This window comes from Lissotriton vulgaris, chromosome 4_1 (assembly GCF_964263255.1).
Source record: "Lissotriton vulgaris chromosome 4_1, aLisVul1.2, whole genome shotgun sequence".
Classification (NCBI taxonomy): domain Eukaryota; kingdom Metazoa; phylum Chordata; class Amphibia; order Caudata; family Salamandridae; genus Lissotriton; species Lissotriton vulgaris.
The window spans coordinates 1,893,445,939-1,893,471,022 of NC_141691.1; the positions used below are offsets into that span (position 1 = coordinate 1,893,445,939).

General features: G+C 42.4%; 1 protein-coding gene across 1 annotated transcript in view; it reads right to left on the reverse strand.

Moving 5' to 3' along the window:
* Window positions 1-25,084, reverse strand: part of ADCY8 (adenylate cyclase 8) — a 1,172,958-nt gene that overhangs the window by 446,035 nt on the left and 701,839 nt on the right. Inside the window, exon 5 of the mRNA XM_086966223.1 lies at window positions 17,387-17,514. Within this exon, the coding sequence (XP_086822349.1) occupies window positions 17,387-17,514 (128 nt within the window). The remainder of the gene's footprint in view (window positions 1-17,386; window positions 17,515-25,084) is intronic.

Sequence of the window (25,084 nt, forward strand, 5' to 3'; positions counted from 1 at the left end):
CTCTAACAGACGAAGTACCAGACAAGAGAATCCTTTGTCAAATCTACTTTTTGCTGTCTATATAGTTAGTAGGAACAGTGCTGCATATAAATCCCCAAATCATCAGCTTTCAATATGGTTCAACATACCAAAAGGATGAAGCATACTCTGAGGACCTGTTGCTAATTTATAGATCTCCGAACCTCTCCGCCAGTTACGGAAACTTTAAGGAACTTCAGCATCTTATCAAGGTGTAAGAGTAAAGTCAAGAAGACAGATGTGCACTTGGAATATTTCCCTGAAATATTTTAGAGTAAACCCAATGACACAGGGTTGTAATTATTAAAAGATTCAAAGACCTATATTCGCTTATTCATGACTAAAGCCTGGCTGAGATAAAACATCTACTGGATCAGAGTCAACACTTACCCTTCTCATAGAAAATATAAACAATATCAAAATGATAATATTAACAAAAATGTTGAACCTGTTTCAGTAGCTACCCAATTATATGGATCATAGTTTTGCTTCAAATTTAAAGCACATAAAAACATTTTTATTTGGAATCAAATGCTGCCACGAAATTTTCCCAGAAACTAGAGGAAGCAGGGTAACTAAGACTACAGAAAATATTATTGGAAGTGTTAAAAGTGGGTTTCTGGTTGGCTAGGGTATGTACCTAAGCGAGGGAGAACACACCACTCTAGTCAGGGTTAGGGAGTTACACAGTGAAGATAACCCCCTGCTCACCCCCTTGGTAGCTTAGCGAGCACTCAGGTTTATCCCATAGGCAATGTGTAAAGCGCTTGTGCAACACACAAACACACACACACACACACACACACACATACACACACACACACACACACACACACACACATACACACACCAGTGACACAATAAATATGCCACAAAAGAGACTCCACACAATATCATATAAAAGTATGTTTCTATATTGCATATGAATTTAGACCAAAACAACATAAACCAATAATCACTTTGCCAAGTAGACAGTTGTCAAAACATCACAGTTAGAGCAATAAAATACATATCACAAAAACACCATTACTGGGCATATTATACCATCTCATTATATGTTACCCGTTATACCTGACAATACAAGGCATACAACTACATATTCAGGTGAACATGAAATGAAGCATTTAATGAAACATAAAACAACCATACTTTGCATGCCTGAAAAATACAACCATCCAAACATATATTGTTACATCAGGACATAAAATGCAGCAGTTAGGTTAGAGCAAGCCCACATAAATCCCCAGGTCTTATCATAGTGCATGACCACTAAGTAACACCATAAACATATAGGGTAGGGCACTTACAATGGCAGAGAACCCACAGAGGCAGCACACATGCGCTTCTATTACATGTGATGCGGTACTTGGAGTGAAAGATGAGTCCTTCTGGGGACAAATTCTGATATGAACTGTAGGACTGTAGTGACAATATGGTAATCTGCGTACCGTAGTACTGGGGCACTCTTTGGGGGACCTCCGTTGAGGTTCTGACACGCAATCCCTTCACGGATCTAAGGTACGTCTCCAAATTGGGACCTTTGTAAAGGTAGAGGCTGGGGATTGCCACAAGGTTGGAAACACGCGTTTGCTTCAATGCAGGACTTGGCGGTAATGCCACACGGGTTGCCTCCGCTTGGTAAAGGAAGAGAACGGAATGCAGGTCGAGTACTCTCCCCAAGATCTCATGGGTCCTTGCTGCGGTAAGGGGATGAAATAAAGCTAAGCGGGCCCCTGGGACAGTGCCCATTGTGAGCAGCCTTTCCTGTCATTACCAGCCCGTACTGGCAAGAGGAATGAAGGTGTAATGCTGGCAACAAGCTGCAGGGGTGCAGGTGAGCCTGGGGCTCCGCATGGTTGGCTGAGTCAGCCAGTCATTTGGTCATGGGAGAAAGTGCATGAGTGCGCATCCTGCGCATTGAGGCTACCAGTCGACCGGGTGAGGCCCCAACACCGCTCTGGACTTGGAACGCGAAGATCTAAGCCACTTGACCAAGAAAGGAGAGCTGACCTGAGCTGCAGGGCCAGGGCAAAAATGGAGCACTCCAACTGCCCCCCAATTGCACCAGTCAAGCAAAAATAGGAGGCGCTCACCATGCACTATAATTTCAGACAGGACCAACTGCCAACTCTCACTAGGCCCTAGAAGAGTACGGACAAGGGGCACAATCAGCACTCCTAGGGTAGCACTGGGGGGGGCACTCAAGCAGGAAGGTAGGCAACAGGCCAAAACACAGCATCCTTGCGGACAAAGAGGCAGTCCTTCCAGCAGGTCGGAATAATAAAGCAAAGTCCAAGTGGTGGTTTTCCTGGCAGCACAGCAATCCTCTGGTGCAATATGTAGAGCTAGCAGTGTTTGGTTACAAGTCCTACACAGTGTATATAAACATGGGGACTGAGCCACTTTACTTGTACTCAAAATGTCTTTGATGTGAAGGTAACTGCAACAGAACTTTTAGAAGTGCACAACACCCACGTTCAATCCCATCCCTGGCTCCAGATATCAGAAGGGGGTACACGAGTCCTTTGTGTGTGGGCAGGGCTGAGCCTATACAAATGTAAGTGCACACCAACTCCCTCTTTTCCAGCCCAGAAGGACCATTCAGTATGCAGTTAAATGCTGATGCAACCCTGTTACACCCAACCCGTCCTGTGGGTTGGCTGTTTGGAAAGTGTGCCCAAGCCCAGCAGCCAGCCTACCCTAGACGTGTGTGGCAGTCATGCTGCAAAGTACAAAGAGTCATAAGCACATAGAAATGCCCTCCTTCTAAAAGTGCCATTTCTCAAGTACAAATGAAAAATCCACCTTCACCAATACTCAGGATTTATCACCACTATGCCAAACATGGCAACACTACTCCTTTTAGATCAGAAATTACCACTGAAAACCATATCAGGGAATTCCCACTCCAAAACTTTGAGAGGAGCAGCCTCACAGCAGTGACAAACCAAAGAGGCTGTTTGTCACTAGCAGGGCATGTGACACAATCAAAGCCCATGTCCTGACATTTACCTACACAGCACCCTGCGCATAGGGCTACATAGGTCCTACCTTAGGGATGACCTACATGTAGTTAAAGGGTAGTTTCAGGCTTAGCAAGTAACTTTAAATGCCAGGTCAATGTGGCAGTACACCACGCACACTGGCCCTGCAGTCGCAGGCCTGAGACAGGTTTGAAAGGCTACTTCTGTGGGTGGCAAAAGCAGCGCTGCAGGCCCACTGGTAGCATTTCATTTACAGGCCCTAGGTATATGGGATACCACTGTACAAGGGATTTAGAAATGCATTACATATACCGAACAAGTGTAAGCCATTTTAAAGCCAACAAAAATAGGTTAGAAAATATAAAGGAGGAAGGCAAAAGGTTTGGGGATAACTCTGTAAAAAGGGCCAGGTCCAACAGGAAGCAATTTCACAGTACTTGAAACGAAGAATTTACCAACCTACCCACAATGTTTTTGAGAAAATATAATATTCTTAAATTTTTTTAAATCATTACATTGAAAATAATTCAGGACACTTCACGTGTTTGGTGGGATATTCGGGACACTTCGAATCTGCCCAGATATAATAGGTTCACACCTACTTAAGTGATCACAAATCTTTTGCTCAACTATTTCTGTTAATTCCATCCTATATGCATCAGTTTCATTTAATCAAGATGCATTTGCTAATCTCAGGAAGATTGAGGACTTTCATTTATTAAAGCAACAGACAAACACAATACATTTTTTCAAATAAACATGTTTTTATTCCTCTTAAAATCTCAAGTCATTTGCCTCACTACACAACCTTTTATAGAGGCAATTATAATTTAAAGTATACTTGTGCCATAGTCTCTCAGTTTTATCAGAAGTTAGCAAAACAGATAGATAGCTGGAGAAAACAAATTAATATGCAATGGAGACATGCCAACGTACATTTATTAGTCCCAGGTACCGTCGACAGCTAAAAATACACCAGGCACATAAAACATTTCCATAACATTACGGCAATTGTTCTCTTAAATAGTGTACTTTTAGCCACATTTAGAAAATTCTGATGTGGTACATGCACACATGTCCTTTACATGTAGTAATCTGATCATATTTTGGCGGAGACGGCGTTTCTTTTGTGAAGACATTATAAATCTTTGCTTTGCTCGAGTACCATGCTTGACTGTGATAAGAATATTACAACTTTTATTTCGATTTTCAATAGGGGTTCCTAAAATAATCAGTGCTAGAACTGAAAGAATACAGTCTCAACCCCTCCAAATTTTAGTTAATGGCAGGAGAAAGCCCTTCCAGTGTCTCCAATGGAATTATTTATTGATAAGCAATATTTAAATCAGAAGAAAATCGTGCATAGACCTTAATTAAAGCATTCCTGCAAAACCTCTAGGCTAGAAGAAGGTTTTACAGTGACTCCTTCTGCATATCGTTCTCACATTTCATGCACCTTACTTTGACTCCCTTCCCTTTCACTGTGATTTCCCGTTTCATAATTATTGTCTATTGATCATACTTCACCCCTTGGCAAACACACAAAGTGTGTGCTTTTCCATAAATAAATCACACACCCCACCATGCGCACATGAAGTAGAATCCGTTGCCGCACCCGGCCCTGATCTTACTCTTCTTTTTCTATCTTTATCTTTGATGGAAATCAAGGTGCTCAGTTTTATATTCGTAGGGAGCCCAGGGAGCCTTCTGAGGTCCTAGGATGAAGCATGATGATGTATGGCCAAATATGGCACTAGGAGAACTGCAAAAATGTCACTGAAATGGTCGAATACACTCCCAGTTTATTGCTCTCATCAATAGCTGACAAAAGCTCAATGGCAACGATTTGGGGTGCTGAACCCCAGTAGCTCACATATACTACTGAAAAAAGCTGTTGCACCCCAGATTCAAGCTACTCTGAAGTTTTAGGCTTTGCCCAGTGGTCAGTCGCTTTCGTCCTTTCATTGCTTCAGTATATCACGTCACTTATGATTTAGTTCTGCCAAGGGAAATATTCATTTAACTTTACAATTTTCTCTTTTGATGTCACGTTAGTTTAAATTCGAGTATGGTTTGTGCTGTTCACAATTTTTCTTTTTGTAATTCATTCCAGTTTAAATTTGAGTTAGGTTTGTGCTGAATAGCAACTTATTTCTCAATAATTCATTTCATGGTGAATTCATTTTTATGTTGAAGAATATGTAATTACACAAGGCTGACTGACGAGCTTCCCTTTTCTATCACAGCTACCCTTGACAAAGGGCTTCCAGCCTGAAATGCAGCGGGTGAATGTTTGTATAGTTACCCAGGAATTCAAGTGAATCCTAACATGTTCCAGAAAAAAGCCTGAATTGGCATTTCTTCAACATTAAAGTTTGGAATCACTTTCCCTTTGTGTAAATTTTGATGAAACTGTTGAAAGTGGATTTCTTTGGATTACTGGATGTTTACTGGATTTACAGTTTGACACTACTGGCTTAAGCCTAAAACGGAAGTGCAGCTTGAATCTGGGGCGCGACGGTGCAACGTCTTTTTTCACTAGGAGAGCTGCACAATTAGCACTTTTGTTGGAGACAGTGAAACATTACACTGATGATTCAGGGGCAGATTTTCAAGAAAGTGTCGCAGCATGGCACTGCAAGCTCTTTGGCTGCGCCACACTGCGGCACTTTCAGAGCACAGGAATGCGACATATTTACAATCATACGTCGCATTCCTCTGCTCTCCTCTGTGCTGGCGCACAAACAGCTGCCATGCACCAGTGCAGGCACCCTTGCACAATGATGCAAGGATGCCTGCTTTATGGGGAGAATGCTTTTGTGCAGGAAAGGGTACCTTCCTGCGCGAAAACAATCACTACAGGCATTTTACTCTTTCAATGTGTGCTGTCAATCAATCAGAGGTTTATAAAGGGCGCTACTCACCAGTTAGGGTCTCAAGGCGCTGGGTGGGGTGGGGAGGGGGGCAGCTCAGGACCAGTCAAAGAGCCAGGTCTTAAGGTCCTTCCTGAATGTGTGCAGGGTCGGGGAGCGTCTTATGTTCACAGGGAGCTCATTCCAGGTTTTGGCTGCGATGTAGGAGAAGGATCTTCAGCCTGTTCTGCTTCCGCGGTTGCGGGGGACCTCTGCCAGGGCGAGGTTGGTATAATGGAGGATTCTTTCGAGTGTGTGGGAAGATACTCTCTCCTTGAGGTATTTGGGTCCGATGTTGTTGAGGGATTTATAGGCGTATGTGAGGAATTTGAAGGTGACCCTCTTCTCGACGGGGAGCCAGTGGAGGTCTCGTAGGTGTTGGGTCTTGTGTACGTGATGTGGTGCCCCTAGGATGAGTCTAACCACAGCGTTCTGGATTGTCTGGAGTCTGTACAGAAGAGTTCTGTTGATCCCGGCGTATAGGGCGTTTCCGTAGTCCAGTATGCTGGTTATGAGCGCGTGGGTGGCGGTCCTTCTGCAATCAGGGGGGATCCATTTGAAGGTCTTGCGGATGATCCGCAGGCAGTTGAAGCTGGTGGAGGCAACGGTGTTGATCTGGTGGGTCATGGAGAGGGAGAAGTTGTGGATGATGCCGAGGTTTCGCACGTGGCCTTTAAGGGTGGGTGGATTCCTAAGGGGGAGGGCCACCAGGTATTGTCCCAGGTAGATGTGCAGGGTCTGAGGATGAGGACCTCGGTCTTTTCTGAGTTAAACTTAAAGCCGCTGTCTTTCATCCAGGCTGCCACATTCTTCATTCCTTCCTAGAAACAGAGTCTGGTGTCTCGGAGATTCTTTTTGAGTGAGAAGATGAGCTGGGTGTCGTTGGTGTAGGATACAATGCTGAGCCCATGCTGTCTGATGATGGCGGCAAGGGGGGCCAAGTAGATGTTTAAAAGCGTGGGGCTGACTGATGATCCTTGGGGTACTCCGCAGTTGATGTCGGTGGGTTCGGAGAGGAAGTGAGGGAGTCTGATCCTCTGGGTTCTGCCGGCGAGAAAGGATTGGATCCATTCAAGGGCGGCTCCTTGTATCCCTGCATCATGGAGTCTGGCTGCGAGAGTGCGGTGTGAGACGGTGACGAAGGCTGCGGAGAGGTCTAGGAGGATGAGGCACGCATTGTGCTCCTGGTCAAGTAGCATGTGGATGTCGTCAGTGGCAGCGAGGAGGGCGGTCTCAGTGCTGTGGTTGCTAAGGAGTCCAGACAACAAGGAGTCGTCTAAGATGGAGTGCTCTTCGATGAAAGCCGTCAGCTGGGCGTTTAGAAGACTCTTGGTGACTTTGGCTGCCAAAGGGAGGAGAGAGATGGGCGGTAGTTTTTCAGGTCTGTTGAGTTGGCCATTGGCTTCTTGAGGATGGGTTTGACCTCCCCTTGCTTCCAGTCATCTGGGCAGATACCGACCTGAAGGAGGCATTGATGGTCTGTCCTAGTTCAGTGCGATGGCGGTGGCGACCCTTTGGAAATAGTGCGGTGGGCAGGGGTCCGTTGTGGCTCCTGATTGAGTTTTCTTCATAGTCGCGGTGATGAGTTTGATGGTGGCGGGGTCCCAGGTCATGATGGCTGGCCTATCAATGGCGGTGGGTAGGGGGGTGGTGTTTGGCATCGGTGCATGGAGCGCACATTGAGGAGGATGCATGTCAGGGTTTCGGCGGTGCATGCATCAGGCAGGCCTTCAATGGTTGTGGGAGCTTTGTCGATGGTGAAGGATCGGTGGCAGGGTCTGCATGAGAACTATCCATGGGTGGGGTTCGGCAAGGATCTTGTGCAGTCAGCGTGTCTTCCGGGATTGAGTGTGAGGAGGGGGGGTTTGTCATAGTGGTGGGCCTTAGGACAACCAGGGTTCCTGGCGCTGGTCACTGTCGGATCACGGACGGGCGTAGATGGGTTTGCCTTACGTGTGCCTTCGGCACGCCAGCGGCATGCCCGCTGCGGGCCATTAAGTAGGGGATGGGGTGGGATCAGCGGTAGGGAGGCGGGAGGGGAATCTGTGTTGGGGTGGAAGGGGCCACAGGGGCAGCAGCGGGGGTCAAAACGGGCTTTACAAATTGGCGAGGCAAAAAACAATTACCAAGAATTCAAAAGACAATTACCAAGAATTGCCAACAATTACAAAGCAGATAAACACAAATCCAATAATCACCAGGAGGCTGGGCGGGCTGTTATTGTGGGCTGTAGTTGCAGCACGCATTGAAAGAAGAAAAAAATTAGGAGAAATGAAAACATTTCTCCTCGTTGCGCCTCGCTAAGCCACCCGTACGATTCCTCGTAAATCTGGAAATGTGTCGGGTTCCATGGGTGTTGGTGGGAACACCCACAGCAAAACCATGTGCTGCGTGTAAAGGCACCGTATATACAAGGACAGGAAGAGCCCCTAAGGATGACTTTCATGTCCTTGTATATATGGGGCAGAGAAATGCGCTGCCAGTACATAAAAAGAAGTGATGTACTGGCAGCGCAAGGGGCTTGTAAATCTGCCCCTCAGTGTTATACTGGTGCCATCAGATCACACTGCCAAGAAACCAAGTAATAGGACTATTAGTAAAATAATAAATTCCCATTCCGAGAAGTGGAACATGTTTTTTTAGTAGGGTTGACTCCTGAAAGCATGCAAGAAACCTTCCAGTATGAGCAGCTTCTGATACCAACGCCTGACCACTGATTATAGCACAACTTTCACATGGCCATTGGTAGCACGAGATTGTCTATTTACAAGTTCTGTATTAAAAAGGATAAGTATTACATGGTATGCAGGCCAGGGGTCATGACCTTTAGCTTTTGAAAGAAAAATAGAAATAGGGTACTCACCTATGCAAGTGAGCATTACATTTCACATCTCACTAATAGTGTATCTCATAGATGTGCAAATACTAGCATATAATGTAAAAACCCTGTAATTAAAGGGGACGTTTTGCTACATACCTTTCTTGAGTGCAAGCCGAAGCCACTTACGTACTGATACAGAGTTGGGTCGAATATGGCGAAGAATTTACCCCACCCATTAATACAGATACCAAGGAATGGTAAATATATGGGGTGAAGGAAATATTTCCTGTTCCTTCTTAGTACTATGGAATTAGGCATAACTTGGTTTTGGAATATATTTTGTGCAGTTCCACATTTTGCTTTTTTTACTCAGCATTTTCGCGGATCATTTGCCAAAATAGACAAAGGGAAGGCAAAAAAGCTGGTGCAATAATCACACAACTATGAAGTCCAATCCCCTATGCAAGCTCAGCATTTGGGACTTGGTGTTTATGTGACAGAGTTTATTTTGGTGTTTTGGCACTCCTCGTCCAAGATGGTCATTTGAGTGTTTTTCCCTTACATTTAATTGGACTAGAAGGTATTCTCTCTGAAGAAAGCCTGTTTTTTATCCTAAATATAAAGACATCGTTATAGCATCAGTCAATTTATGAGCAAACACTTTTACTAATTTATTATTAAAGTTTGATAAACTTTTAAAATGTTTCCCCGTACTTTACCATTGAAAGATCTCCAGTCTGACTGTAGAGTCTCCCTATGCAAAAGTATATGGAAAGGCCAAAAGGTTTATTAATTTAGGAAAAAAGTGTAAAAGTATTTTAATGTTAAATATTGTTGTAAATATTGATGTCTTATCTAAAGATGCAATGTGTAAAGTATTTGTGCAATAAAAATTCACAGTAAAACAATGAAAACACCACAAAAACACTCCACACGCTGCTGACAATCATTGGCAAAGACGATGGGTTTGAAATGTAGCTGAAAATGCACGACTTTAGAAAATGCACAGGTTTAGAAAATAGGCAATCATTTAATAAATAAATAGAGACAAAAATAACAAAAATCCAATGAATGGTAGTTGAGTTATGAATTTTTAAAGAATAAAAAGGATTGCAGCGCTTAGAAGCAATACGTGCCAATGGGGGTTATCTGATCACGCTAGACCGAGGTAAAGTCAATAGTTCATGCCAATCGCGATGGAGCACAGGCCGGCTACTCGCAGGCCCCTGTGAACATAGTACCTTATCCTGGTTACAACAGCGAGATGATGTGTGCCGTCCAGAGATGTGTTGAGCGATGCGTTGATGTCAATCTGAAATAGATGATGTGTCAATTTTCTCCATGCAGTGATAGCAATGCGTTGGGTTCCGTAGGTTGAAGCGCCAAAGCTGAGAGGCGTTCATTTGGAAGCAATGCCCCAGGTTTCTCTGCACAGTCGAGGGGATGTGTTGATCTCACCAAGCTGCTGCCGAGGCAAAGCGTGGTTCCATGCATCAGTTTCAGAAGCCAGTGTGGCGGTTCCGATGCGATGTGCCAGGTTCTGCTCCTGCTATATGGACTATGTGTCGATTTCTGCTCATGCAGTCAGCGGATGTGCCAGTGTCTCTAAAGCAAGTATCTGTGTCCACATCCAGTGAACCAAGAACAAGAGCAGGAGTAGAGACTTTGTTATCCCAGATTCTCACACAGAAAGAGGCTAGCAACAAGCCCTTGGAGATCACTTTGGTGCAAAAGCAGAGTCCAGCTCTCCTCAGCAGAGTCAGAGAGCAGCAGGCAGCAGAACAGCACAAGAGAAAAGCAGGACTTCTAGGTCAGCAGTCCAGCAGAGTGAATGTTCTTATAGCAACACAACAGTTCTTTTGGCAGAGGTTCCTTACAGGTCTAGAAGTGTCAGATTTGGATGGGTTCAGAGACCCAGTACTTATACTTAAGTGTGCCTTTGAAGTGGGTGTGACTTCAAAGAAGGGTGTTTGTAGTGCACATATATTCTTTCTTCCTCAGTCCTGGCTCTAGACTATCTGTCGGGGGTAATCAGGCCACTACCTATTCAGATGTAAATGTCAGCCCCTTCCAACCTTCCTGGCCGGGACGATCCATCAGAATGCAGATGAATACTCAGACACACCTAACCTTTCTGTGTTGAAGGCTGCCTAGAGAAAATCCACAAAGTGTAGCTGTCACCTACACAAGACGTTGTATTGGAGACAGGCTGCGGGCACACAGAGCTGTAGGAGTAGAGAAAAGCCCACTTTGGCATTTCTATAATAGCAATCGTAAATCTAACTTTGCCAGTAAAGAGGATTTATCATTAACATCCCAAAGATATAAAGCATGACCCAGGTACTCCTTTCTAATCATGAATTACAGCCTAAAATATGTATTAAGGAATTCCCAATAACCTATGAGAAGAGGAGGCTTCACAGTAGTGAAAACAAATTTGAGTGTTTGTCACTACCAGGACATGCAAAACCTGAAAGTACATGTCCTACATTTTACCTACACAGCAACCTGCCTTATGGGCTACCTAGAGCATACATTAGAGTAGACCTATGCACAATAAAAGGGGAGTTTAAGGCTTGTCAAAAGGGTTTAAATGCTAAGTTGAAGTGGCAGTAAACTGCACATACAGGTCCTACCATGGCAGGCCTGAGACACGAAAAACTGCTTGTGTGGAAGGCACCATCAGTGTTGCAGGCCCACTAATAGATTATGATATACCATTTTACAAAGGACTTACAAGTGAATTAAATACGGCCATTAAGTATACACTAATGTTACCATGTTTAGGGGAGAAGCTTGTTTACTTTAGCACTCTTTAGCAGTGGTAAAGTACTCAAAGTCTTAAGGCTAACAAAAAGAATAATCAAAAATAGGAGGTAGGCAGGCAAAACATTTTGGGGAAGACTACCCTAAGGATTACAGGTCTAACAGCTGTAATATGCCACTCAACGGGTTTCCAGATACACCACTAGGAATTACATGGAAGTGGAAACACTGTTCTGGTTTATTAGCAACAGTTCTCCCCACGGGAATCAATTCCAGAAGGAACCTTACAATTACAGGAGGGGCAAGCACCAGTTCTCCAAAGGGTACTCTGATTTTTGCAGTTCATGGTACTTTAAGTATTAAGAAGAAAACTGTGTTTGCCATCAGTGTTCGAGCAGCCAGTGTTGGGCATCTGTATACACATATATTTATTGTTCATTGTCATTTATCAGCAGATAGAACACTGCATTAAAGAGTATATTTAGATCTCAAAAGAGAATTGTGGTTCAATGTATCTAGTGCATCAAAAACACCACACCTAAGTGTGGCCATATTGACTCACAATATACACAAGCCCATGCCACTAGAAAATGTACATAACTCATAGAGACACTGCACAAGCTGAATCGAGGCAAACACATTTTTCAATGTGTGAGTTGAAGTATGCTGCTGAAACAATCATACCTAATGACACAACATGTAAAACGTGAAATACAACACAGAAAAGAAAAGGGACTAGTAACAAGGGGATTCTGCTGGTTAACATACTACAAGTTGGGGTAGTTATTCGCACATCTTGACACCTCCCTTTAGTTTCCAACTTCGCAACATGCAGAATTTGTTGGAAATGTACACAATATAAGTAAACCATAATGATGCTATTATATGACCATATAGACATTTGAATGTCTACAGGATACTTGAAGGTGGGTTCCATGTAAGTGTAGTAACAATTTGCTGCACATATGGTGCATAGGGCAAAGAGGATTGGAAGAAACTGTAGGCCATCAAATCAGCGCAGCCCAATTTGGCCATAGTTTACTTCTAACAATAAAGAGGAATAGTAGATGCCCACTCATCATATAGGTGCCTCCGGCCCATTAGTAGCTCACCTGTCTGAAGAACAAACATTGAGGCCATTACTTTCTATGTTGCAGCTCATTGCTCTGAGACTGCATATAAACATTTCAGATGCACACAAGAAAAAGAACTTTGATGAGACCCTGTTCAACCATGAACATGACTGTAAGCATGTTTGTGTAGTATGCCAGTGGGATGGTTATAGAGCATGAACATATCTATGAAACAGCAGAGCATGGAACAGAGTGGTGAGAAATCCAGGTACTTTCTTGAAATGTTTATAGTGTGATGGAAGACAATGGGTGCCCATTGGGTGAGGTAATAATGTTCTGTCAAGGATTGTGTCTCCAGTTTCCTTTTCAGTTGCTGGAGGATTAGGTGAAAGGATGTGGAAACTATCTTTTCACTTAATCTATATGTATTCAATGCTTTTTCTTCTCTATGTAACTGCTATGGGATCCACATAACTTTAATTGTAAGATATTGATTTCTCTCTATATATTTTCCCAACAAGACAAACCAGCCAGCCAATGGAGCACAGAGGTATGGAATCTCACATGCATTAAACACTGCTCAGATATGTCAAACCAGGTACAATGCGCCAGGCATTCTGGACTATGGTCAACAAACTATCCAATGACTTAAATATTTAAACCCTTGTATACTTTAGACAAACAGTTTGCATTAGATAGAATCTCTAGGATTATAGTGCTGACAGTATGACACCAAACACATATAATTACCACTTCACCTATACATCTATGCAAAGATCTATTCGTATGTCTCTATATAAATATAGACTGCAATACATTAGGCACACCATCTGATGCCATCATGTAGCCAATACATTACTAAATTTATATAGTTGTCACTTAAACAACACATCCATATCCTATTGGCAAACTACACATAATCAAGGTAATTTTAATATCTCACACTCAAATAAGCATAAGATTGCACCAAAGCCATACACTCAGTAAAATGTGTCTTCCAAATTGAACAGCCACCCAAATCTGAGTAATGGGCAACTGGGCACCTAAGCAAAATCCCACTAGCATCAAAGTGATTTAACACACTCATCCATACACATGACGCATCTCACAGATGCACAACAAGATCTAGGCAGCCACTAAACAGTTCATTTGACTAGTCTACGCTAGCTGTCCACTCTCCAATATGATTCACTACTAAATAATACCAAACACATCCACATACAGTGCCAACAGACTCCTAATGACTTCAGTTCAAACCCTAAAACTGATAATGGTACACCCTTACCTAATACCTAGTCACTATGAATGTTCATGAATAGTATTTTTGGCCTGGAGATACACATAAACAGCAACAAGGTGACAGATAAAATGCTTGAATCTTAGCCACAGGCAATTACATATGCCCACTGTTTTTACCCACCATGACACTCTAGACAAAAGACTGCCTTATGCAAACCAGAACCAACTCCAAATGTTGAGCACAAGCAGGGCAGACCATTTTGGACCTACTTAGATCTCATCAAGGATGTAAAGACCGAGTTCTAAATCACAGTGAGCACAAGACTTGTGTCTGGGCATGCCCGTCACACTTTAGGATTCAACACAACACTAAGTTGATGGGTGGAATCCTTGATTACATTTCAGGCACTGGCAAGGTGTGCAAAATAAGGATGAGCTGGAATGCGACATGGAGTAATTACCAGCAGCTGAGATTAAATCAAGCATTCCATCCATCACTTTTTGTAAATTCATTACCACATCTTAGGTGTGACAGGAATGCCCAGATGTAGGTCCCCTGCTCACTGTGCCACTGATACCAAGCTATGCCTGACTGATTGGCCCTAATGAGGCCAAAATCAGGTTTGCTTCTGAACCGGTTCAGGGAGGACCTGACAGTTCAGGCTTAATTGTTCCCATTGTAGCAAGGTCAAGACTGGTTTGCGTATGACTGGGTCGAAACTGTGGTGGCATGGTGTGCAAACTAACAATAGAGTGGGAAGTGACCTAGAGTAATTACCAGTGACTGAGATTAATTCAAGCCTTCCATCCATCACGTTCTGTGTACTTCATTGCGACAAAGTAGGACCTGTATGCCCAGATATGGTTCCTGTGCACACTGTGCTACCAGAACCCAGCTATGCCCAACTGATGAGCCTTTTTGGGGGGTGATACTGGTCTTGGTTAGCTTCTGTTTGGGTTCAGGAATACCTGTGCTAGCAGTTCAGAACAGACTGTTCCTAATTGGGGCTGGGTCGAGATGGATTTGCATATGACTGGGTCCAAAGTGAGGTGGCAAAGTGTGCAAAACAATAACAGACTGGGTTGCGACCCCAAGTAATTACCAGTGAATGAGATTAAAACTATTATTCCATCCATCACTCTTAGGATATACTTCAGTGCGAATTCCTAAGTGGGCCAGGTTTTCCGGTTTTCCCAGATGCCTACCCCATGCACACTGTGCCACTCCACTGGAACCAAGCAATGCCCGGCTGATGAGCCTTAATGGGGGCAACACTGGTCTTGAGTTCCTTGCGTTCCAGGTCTGCAAGGACCTGATCTGGCAGTTCCAGCTGGGCTGCTCCTACTGGAGAAGGGTGAAAACTCATTTGCATATGGCTGGGTCCAAACTGTGGTGACATGTTGTGCCAAATAACAATGGACTGGTATGCGGCCCAAGTAATTACCAGCAGCTTAGATTAATTCAGTCCTTCCAACTATAACTTTTTTGTATACTTCACTGGAAATACGCATAGGAAAGCTGCCATGATTTGGAGTTCTCCTGTACTTATTAGTGCCAAGTCCTGTACCGGTTAGTGCCAAGCCCCAAAAAACTGCCAGAGGGCGTCATTAAAAAAAAAAAATGTATGGAACCAGGCCTAATTATTCAATCATTCCCTATTCGTTTCATTAGTGTTCCTGTCACTCCTGTGTCAGCTTCTCCAGACTTAACAGACAAACAAACTGTAGGCACTCCTGAATTTTTTACCAGTAAAATATGTTTGACAAGACAAACACTTTGAATAGTAGTAGATTTATATTTTTCCTTTTCTTACGGAAAGCCGTTTGCTAAATTACTAAGCAAAGAAAGTGATGCTGTAACAAACTTCATTCTGAAGCTTACGAAAAAGTAATAAGTGGAATGTTTTAATTAAACTCAGCCACTGGTAATTACCAGAGCTGCATCCTAGCCCATCGTTGTTGTTGCTGTTTACTCCGTTAGTGTACCTGGCAGTTCTGGATGGACTAATCACATGAGAAGCAGGGTCAGTACTGCTTTGCATAAGGCAGGTCTTTGTCTAGATTGGCATGGTAGATAAAAAACAATGGACTTGAATGCGTCCCAAACGATTGGCAGTGGCTAAGATTAATTCAAGCAATCCATTCATTCACTTGTTATTGTTGTAGTTTATGCCCTCAGAGCAACGTATATGTCCAGACATGAGCCCCTTGCTCACTGTGACATTGGATGCAAGCTATACCTCACTTATGAGACCTACACAGGTTAAAATGTTTCTGTGGTTGCTTGTGGTTTCTTCTGGACGGGGTCACGTCTAGCAGTTAGGGACAGACTGTTTGCATTGAGGAGCCAGGTCAGTACTAATTTGCATAAGACGGGTATTTGTCTAGAGTGGTATGGTGGGTGAAAAACAATGGACTGGAATGCAGCACGAGTAATTGCCACTGGCTGAGATTAATTTAAGCATTCCATTTATTACCTTCTTGTCATTGCAACATACTTTATAGCTAAGGCAAAATATGTATTGTCAGAGTCATGATGATGCTTTATGATAGTTATAGGTGAACCATCAATTATCTTACTGAGAAACTAGAGGAAGCCAAAAATGGCTTGAGTTTGAAGCTAGCCTCCAACACACTGTCATAGAAAAGGTCCTCTTAAACGCAAGCCAAACAACATATGTAGATTTGAAATTGTATCTATGTATAAAACTGTTTATAAAAAAGAGAACTATTAAAGTTAGTCAGCAAAAAAAATACCCATTTTATTAGAGATAGAGAATTGGCGTGGGATTTTTTGTCATAGAATAGTGTGTGTGAGTGTGGCTGTATAATGGAAGAAAGCCAGTGACACCACCGCTGTGTTACATTAGGCACTGAAACGCTTATCCAGTTTGGTTTCAACATGCCTAATATGTGGATCTGCCTCTCCTACAATTTCACTTTGGTCTGGTATCACTGCAGGTGTTTTGTACATCCCCCCTGGAAGATTGGGTTCTTATAAATGCTGTAATTATTTAGTAACGAATTGTTTAAATCCACTATATTGATCGCACCACTAGATCAAAAGCTACGTCTAGGTAAGTGGTTGTGGAGTTTAAGAATAGCAAATATACCCTCACCTTGACGATGTAGTGGAAGACAATGTAGCGGATTGTTGTGTTGTACATGAGTAATATTTTTAGGGCACTATTTTGAAATAAAACCATGTTAGTAAGATATGAAATGTTAGTGTGAACAAAAGCGGATGTCCACACTAATGACAGCAAAAAGACTCAGAGGGGCTCTGGTCTTGCATTACAAGGATGGACATACATAACAGTGATAGTATTAACATCTATTAATATCTTTATATATGTAATATAGATTAGCAGTATGTCTATATGACGAACATTATCAAAGCTACTCTCACTGTTCCCTAACAGGCGAATGGATTCTTGCAATATTAACATTATAAATTGGATTCCAGAAGGAAATATTGTATGGACCTATACAATAGACCAATGTTAAGATATTTTGATAAGGCGTAGGACTTTTTAACAGACGATACACAGAGAAAACAAAGCATATATTTACCTGATAGTCTTGATCATGCTGAGACCCATTTCGACACAGCAGTGAGCATGGTCTTGGCGAGGTTCAGGGAGCCCAGATACACAGTAATAACAATCCCCCAGGATTTTAATTCTAAGGCAGTGATGTTCCTAGATGAAATGCATCAAAAGAAAAATATGATTTCTAGCAGCAGAGAAAAGATATGCTTTTGAATGATGAGGGGATGATGACTACAGATATATGTGTACTGTACAAAAAGTTTTTAAAAGTTAAATTTATAAATCTATATTCATTATCTACCTTTCCTTTTTTTATTTCAATTTTTATTAATAGAAAGTGTAGACAGTATGCATAACTGGAAACATACACATATGGTTCCATAACTCCCTATGTCTCACCTCTAATGATGAAACATTGACATTTAAGTCAAATGTCTATTTAATGATTTAAAAGTATAGACATATGTAACTAAAAGAGAACTATGCATATTCTTCACAATACATGCACACTCACTAACACCAAGCATATCTGACCAACATTTGAAATTCAGTTTCAAGTATACAATATACAGTGTTTTAATAGTTTAAGAATATTTAAGTCCAAGGTGATAATGGGTGAAATGGGCCCATATCAGCTGTGTATCTTGGTTGGAGAGAAAAAGAACCCCCCCCCCCCCCAATTGTCATCTGCACACACCTCTTTGTTTTACATGAGGCATGTATGGGGAACAAGGTGGTAAGTTTTTGAAGATTATATATGATTAATTGGCTACTTGAATAGATTAGGTACATACTTGAAAGTGTATTTTCAAAGTAGTAACGGTGGCACTTGCCATATTTCAGATCAGATTACACACACTGATATGTTCAAAGCAAAGAAAGGTCCACAAATGAGCCTGCCTTTCCCTCACAGACACTATGAGCAGATTCACAAAGGCAATTATGAGTATGGGAAGTAGTACAACAGGAGCACTCTTTTATATACTCGTACATACTTGGTGAATCAGCCTCGAAAGGGGAATATTGAGGGAATATTCAAATATAACTATTAAAAATATTAATGTATTTGCCCTCTTTTCCTTTGGCATGATTCAAAAAGGGATGTAAAACATGTAGAAGAGTGCTCCTTTAGTAGTTTTTCACCCATATTCATAATGTATGCCACAATTCACCCTTTTTACAACAGCAACATTTGGTACAAAAAATATTTATGACTACAAATGTTATATGTGGTAAACTTTCACTACACATTACCCTTCCATTCTATCAATAAATTATGTATTGGTTAGTGAATTATATCTTGATTTTCACAGTGACTAGTTATGAAATATATTAAACAACTCTTTTGGAAACTCTGTCTCATTTGTGCTGTTAAGACTGAGGACTACTGGATTTAGGGAACTACATTCAGCCTAATCACACAAAATGCTTTGAGAATTGAGGTCATTGTACAACTTTTCAAAAAGTATTCTCAAATGAATATTATAATGTTTTGTAAATGAATAAACACAAATTGTATTGACTGGTAGGAATTACAAAATGAATAAATGTATAATGTCTTCACAAATATTCCAGGCTTTTGACAAATATCCAGAACTGAGGTTTAGATGAGCACGCTGTAGTTGTGTATTAAACGTCATTGTGCTATTGGTCATGAACAGTTAACAGGCACCTCTGTGATTGTGTTATGCACCTCAGCATTGCATAGACTGTAATATAAATGCCATATTCAGTTGTTGGTGGTAGAAAGGCCACCATATTGATATGAACTGTGAATGAGCTTCCACATTGACTAACAGATCAGTTCACAGAGGCACTCAGCCTCAAGGTCCTTGGATTCCGCTGTGGTTGCTGGCCTAAGCAGCAACACAGTCTCCAGAAAAAATGTGAGAGGTGTTGTTTACAACAACAACCAAGCACCAGTTGCACTGAAAGAGATGAAGAATGTAAAGGCCCCTAGTAGTTTTGATTAAAAAAGTAAGGGTAATTAGGAAAATAAAACTACATTGCAGTAAATTAGTCAATCAGTTTGAATAGTATTGGGGACAAATATTAAGAACATTAACAAAGGGAAAACATGCCTTGTTACCTAATGAGAAAATATATAACAGAGGAAGACCACACCAGCCTTAGTAAACTGTGTGGTAGTACCAAACCACCAGTGACATCTTGAGACATTTCAAACGGGTAGCCATTACAAGAGACAAGACAAAAAAATAAAACAATTTGAGCTTTTTAAATATTGGGTTTTGTTATATTGTGGATTGTATCTATCGCAAGTAAAATTTTAGAACTGTCAAAGTTACATTTGAAGCCTATATACTCAAGTTTCATGTGTTGATTGTTCATATTAGATATAAAATATAAATACAATTGTAATAGGATTACAGTGCAGTGGGAAAACATTGTTTTGCTATAATGCATGGGAGACTGGAATCCCTGTATGAAACCCCGTCTCTAATTTCCTTATTACTGTTGCGTTGGTACTTCTCTAGTCAACTTTAAAAACAAAATGATTGATGTGGCTGCTCATTTGTAATATGTTATTAGAGTACAGTTGTGACAACACAATTCCTGCTGCCAGAGTCAGCTGCCAAGATGAAAGGCATGTCACAGAGCATACTTGCAATTGTAGTTTAAACAATGAAGCTGGCTTTTTATTCTCCTGCCTCGGTCCTCTATGTAGTTATGGAAGTCATTGGGGACTTGTGCGATTCTTATAATGTACAGCTAGGGTAGTTCATCTCATATGTAATAAATGGCAGTCTAAAAGTCCTTGATAAAACGTGTCTCTAATTTCAATATTTCAGGCAACTGTGTTGTGGCAGCATAATGGGGTTCTTCTTCACCTTCTAAAACAATTGGTGATGAGTAAGAAGGAGATTTACGCAGAATGTTACCTTTCTGCAGGTGAACAACCTTTGCAACGAAACTTTTACAACGCACTACCATTACAACACGGTCATTACAACGCAAACCATTACAACGCATTGCGCTGGGGGGCGCTCTAGGATAGGGAATACGTTTAATTTTCTATCCAACACCTTCCCTAGTGTCCACGGGGACTGGATTTGGAATAGAAAATTAAACTTTTCACTATCCAGCACCTCTAAGCGCTATGCGTTGTAAAGGTATGCGATGTAAAAACCGTGTTGTAAAGGCAGGCGTTGCAAAATAGCCTGCGTTGTAACGTCATACATCCCTTTCTGCACCCTAAAGATTATTTCAGGACAGGTATTTATCTCTTGTCTATGAGCATTTCAACATTTTTAATTTAACTTACACTGAACGGATTCTAATATAGTTTTGTTAAAAGATATTGACTGCTTTCTGATCTGGTTAATTTTACAGTAGATTATACTTTATTCTTCATGTCTGCAACCATACCATCTCTTCAATAAAGAGCAAGACACCTAGGATTTAGGCAGTTTTCAGGATTGTTGATGTTGAGACTAAATACCCTTGGTGCACATATGAAGGATATTGCAAATCACCTCGGTGTTTAATTACTTTTTACTGGAAATCCACCTTTGGCCGCGGTCCTACGTAGTTGCACAGAATTCCTCAGTGACTTGCAATATACTTAAAATGCATCACAGGTTGTACACTATCCCAGATATACAATGCTATCATTTATTTTCATATTACAGGCATTTTCTGTCAATAGACTGAGCCTGTAATAAGAATATGGTGCCTCTATTTGCTGTAGGGCCTTATGATAGACCAATAATGATGTTATTGAGCGCCTGTAATATTCTGAAAGTCAGCATCCTCGTGCTGTAAACCTTGCACAAAGATGCAGACCAACACTTAGCATCTTTTGTACCGTGTTTCACGATCAGGTGCTGAACGTGGCATGCCAGGATTCCAACAACGTTAGTGAGTTGTGGGAGATCCTGGTATGCGGCGTGAACATGAGGTAAAGAAACTCATTGTTGATGCCCCTGCTCTTCACCCTTTTCATGACTCCTCGAAATGTTTCATTATGGTGGCTGCCAGTCTTACTGGATTAGGTGCAGTTCTTGGCCAATGGGTTTCAGGCAAGGAACACACCATAGCTTTTTCCTCAAGAATGTTAAAACCTTCTGAAATTCACTACAGTACTATTGAGCGTTAGGCTCTTGCCTGTGTTTGGGCCATAGAAAAGTTTAAAAATTACATTTGGGGACATGAATTTGAACTTTTCACAGATAATAAACCTCTTAAACAGCTATTAACTGGTAATGGTCTTGGGAAAGCATCATCTAGGTTAGTTAGACTTCTGTCTAAGCTTCAAGAACTTAATTTTATAATAAAACCGGGGGCGGTGAGTCCATTGGGGGCATTGGGGCGTTGCCCAATCCACAGCAACCACAGCGAAGATTAACTTCACCAGTGCGTCCTGACTCGAAATCTGCCGGCCGGAGTCAGAGGACGCGTTGCTGAAGGGGGTGGGGCAGCACTTTTTGACTGACAGCAGTAGCGCAGCAGCAGGGCAGGCCCAGTGTGCATGTTCGGGTTTAGGCTGGTCATATTTCTGACAAACCCGAACACGTGCACTAGTATTAGCGAGCAGTGCTTCTGTGCCAGCTGCACATTAGGAGAGTGAGCGAGGGATGCTACTGGCCAGTGGCCGCAGCCCCCGGTCTCCTATGGGCGGGGACAGTCCATGCCCGAGCCAATCCTGGCGCTGCTGGAGCAGCGTCTGGATTGGCTCAGAGGGGTTGCCACCAGCCAGTGGCCACTCAGGAAGGCACCAACATGGACCTCGCCCACGAGCACACAGCAGAGTTGGCGCACACCCGGTGGTCAGGTAAGTTTTCCTTTTTTTTTAACTTTATTGTTAAATCCCCCAGCCCTCACTCTCCCCCCATGCAAGCCACCACCCCCTGCACGACACCCCCCCGCGACTCGATGGTATTGCGAGCCGCGACTGTTTGTAGTGTGACACAAGGCATTTCTGTATGTCGCGTCTAATAAAATGTGGCAAGTTATTTTCATAACCGCTCCGACATCTGCTACTTGTAGCAATTAAATATCAGAACATATACTTTTCGCAACAGTGATTTGCCCAAGGTCACACAGTTTAAGCAGCTCTAGGTCTTCTGGGGCAAAGCCGGTGGCAGCGTCGCAGGCCGCCTTTCCTGGCATCATGCATGGCTGTCCTGTATGGCATCATTCCATTTTTAAAAAATTATAAATCTGCATGTTACTGGATTGTTAAAAAACAAGCAAAGGACGATAAATCCACATCAGATTTTGGATGTGGGAGTACAGGCAACGGATGTTATTCAAGGAGAGCGAGTCAAATGGTCCCAGCTGTGTTCATGTCCAAAGCAGCGCCGCGTGAACTCTCCAATTAGGAAGAGTTGATGCTCACATGACGAAGAGCTGCAAAGCCATCCCGTGAGAGCACTGTAGAAAACACCATCACTTGAACAGAGCCTATGCCTTGCCCCAGCGTGTGCTGTTGTGCTTGCGCTTTGGCCACCTTCAAGTGTGGTGTAAGGTTTGATGCAGGTCAGCAAGTGTTTTGTAGCGGCTGCAGTGCACTTTTTCATCACACGTTCAACTTGCATTTACCCATGGGCTCAGCTGTTCAGTGGTTGCTGGAGGTCTTTGGCTCGTTTTATGGTTTGCAGCGAATGCTGTGTGCTTTTAGAGGTGGTTAGGTCTACAGGCTCCCATTAGCGTGGTTGTAGGGTTCATTCATTGGCGTGTACATGCACAAGGCTCACATCACAGGTGTTAGCGTTCTTGGCATGTTTGGTTGGATGTTCGGGTAAGCCCCTCACCATGTCTTCATGCTTCTGCCTCATAGTGACTTTCCTGATGGCCGTGTGGTACAGCTGGAAGCGAGTGCACAGCAGACGCGCATATATGGTGCTAGCGCCGCAGGGCTATCATTCGTGCACCTCAGAAAGACACTTTATTCTTAGGTTTCTTTTTCCTCTTTCTCCGCTGCTCACGGACAGCTTTAGGGTCCGGGACGCAGCCAGATGGCTGCAATTGTTTTTAAACAGTGTGCGCAGTTCCAAGAGAGTAGATTTTGACACGCTTTTCATTATTATAAGTGGTGTGTAAGGCACTTCACTTTTTAGCAGTGTCACAAGCCGAATGTCTGTTTTGGTTGTTCATTTCGATGACAGCTGTGTATCTGTTTTTGATTTATATGCATTTGTGGCCTGCACAGGGTACACTGGAAGAGTTGTGTGCCCTTCTGAGTGCAGGGTGAGCAGTCTACTTTTGTGAGTGTAGGGAGAGTGAAACAGTGTGCATCTTTGAGTGGAGTGCCATGAAGGGTGAGTAGTGTCTGTGTGAGTGCAGGGTGAGCAGTGTGCCTGTATGAGTGATGTGGATGGGTGAATGTAGACTTAGTGATGTGTCAGGGAAGGGTGAGTAATGGTTCTATGAGTGCAGGGTGAGTAGTGTACCTATGTGAATGCAGGGAGAGTGATGTATCTATGCAAATGCAAAGAGATTTATCTGGCCACTCCCAGAGATGGGTTCGCCAAGTGACCTCTTCCTCAAATTTGCTTGAGAATGCACCATTTGCCCACTTTTTTTTCATTTCATTTGCCCCTGTAGGTAGTTTGGGCTCGCTCGCTACGCTCGCTTGCCTCAGTGCAGTATTTACGCCTCACCATTTTCAAATGTCACCAGCGACAACTGAATAAAACATATCTCTGGAGGAAGAAATTTCAGGCCTTTCTCGCATGGCTTTACATGATCTTTCAAAAATTGAAAGTTCGGAAGACACAGTATGCGTAATCGCAACTCTTGATGCTCATGAATCCTTTTCTAGCATCACTGAAGAATCCTGGTTAAAAGCGCGAGAAAAAAATGAGAATCATAAACTGGTCTCGGATTATATTGTTAAAGGTTGGCCAGAGAATAGAAAACTTTCTAATGAGTTGACAGCATTTCCCATGGTTGCTTCCGAGTTATCTCTATTCAATGATATGGTTATGAGATATGATTTGTTTGTGCCACCTTCAGGACTATCATTAGATTTGCTCATCAAGGCCATCCTTAGAATCCTAGGTAAAATTTTATATTGACTTTTGTCCTGAATGCTTATTCATTTAATCATTTAAATCATACATTCACCCACTCCATCAGCCCCTCATATTGTGAGTTCCTGGATGTTGCAATCCAAATAGAAAGAGGCAAAATAGTTACAAACCTCTTTCGCAAGGATACGGCTGGAAATACCCTACTCCACGCCAACACTAATCATCCTGCCCCCTTACGGAATAGCATTCCTTTTGGCGAATTCCTTCGGGTGTAAAGGAATTGCAGCAGAGAGAAGAATTTTGCAAAGAACAACAAATCATGACTAAAATATTTAGACAACAAGGCTATAAGTACATGGTCATTGAAGTAGCTAGCAAAAAGGCAAAATATATCACACGTAATGAGGCACTCTTTTCATCTAGAAAGAAAACCAGTGATAACATTGAGGCACCAAGATTCATTACAACCTTAAGTATGAGGTCAAATCAATGTAGGAGCATCATGAGACGACATTGGGTGCTTCTAGAATCAGATCCAATAATTGGACCAAGTGTAGGGAAAGTACCATCAATAACCTACAGAAAATCTAAATCACTCAAAGATCACCTAGTCCGCAGTTACCATCATACACCAACTACCACCTCATGGTTAGGAACTGTCAAGGGCTTCAGAAAATGTAATTCCTGTAAAGCTTGCAGACACAGCGATAGTTGTGACAGCTATT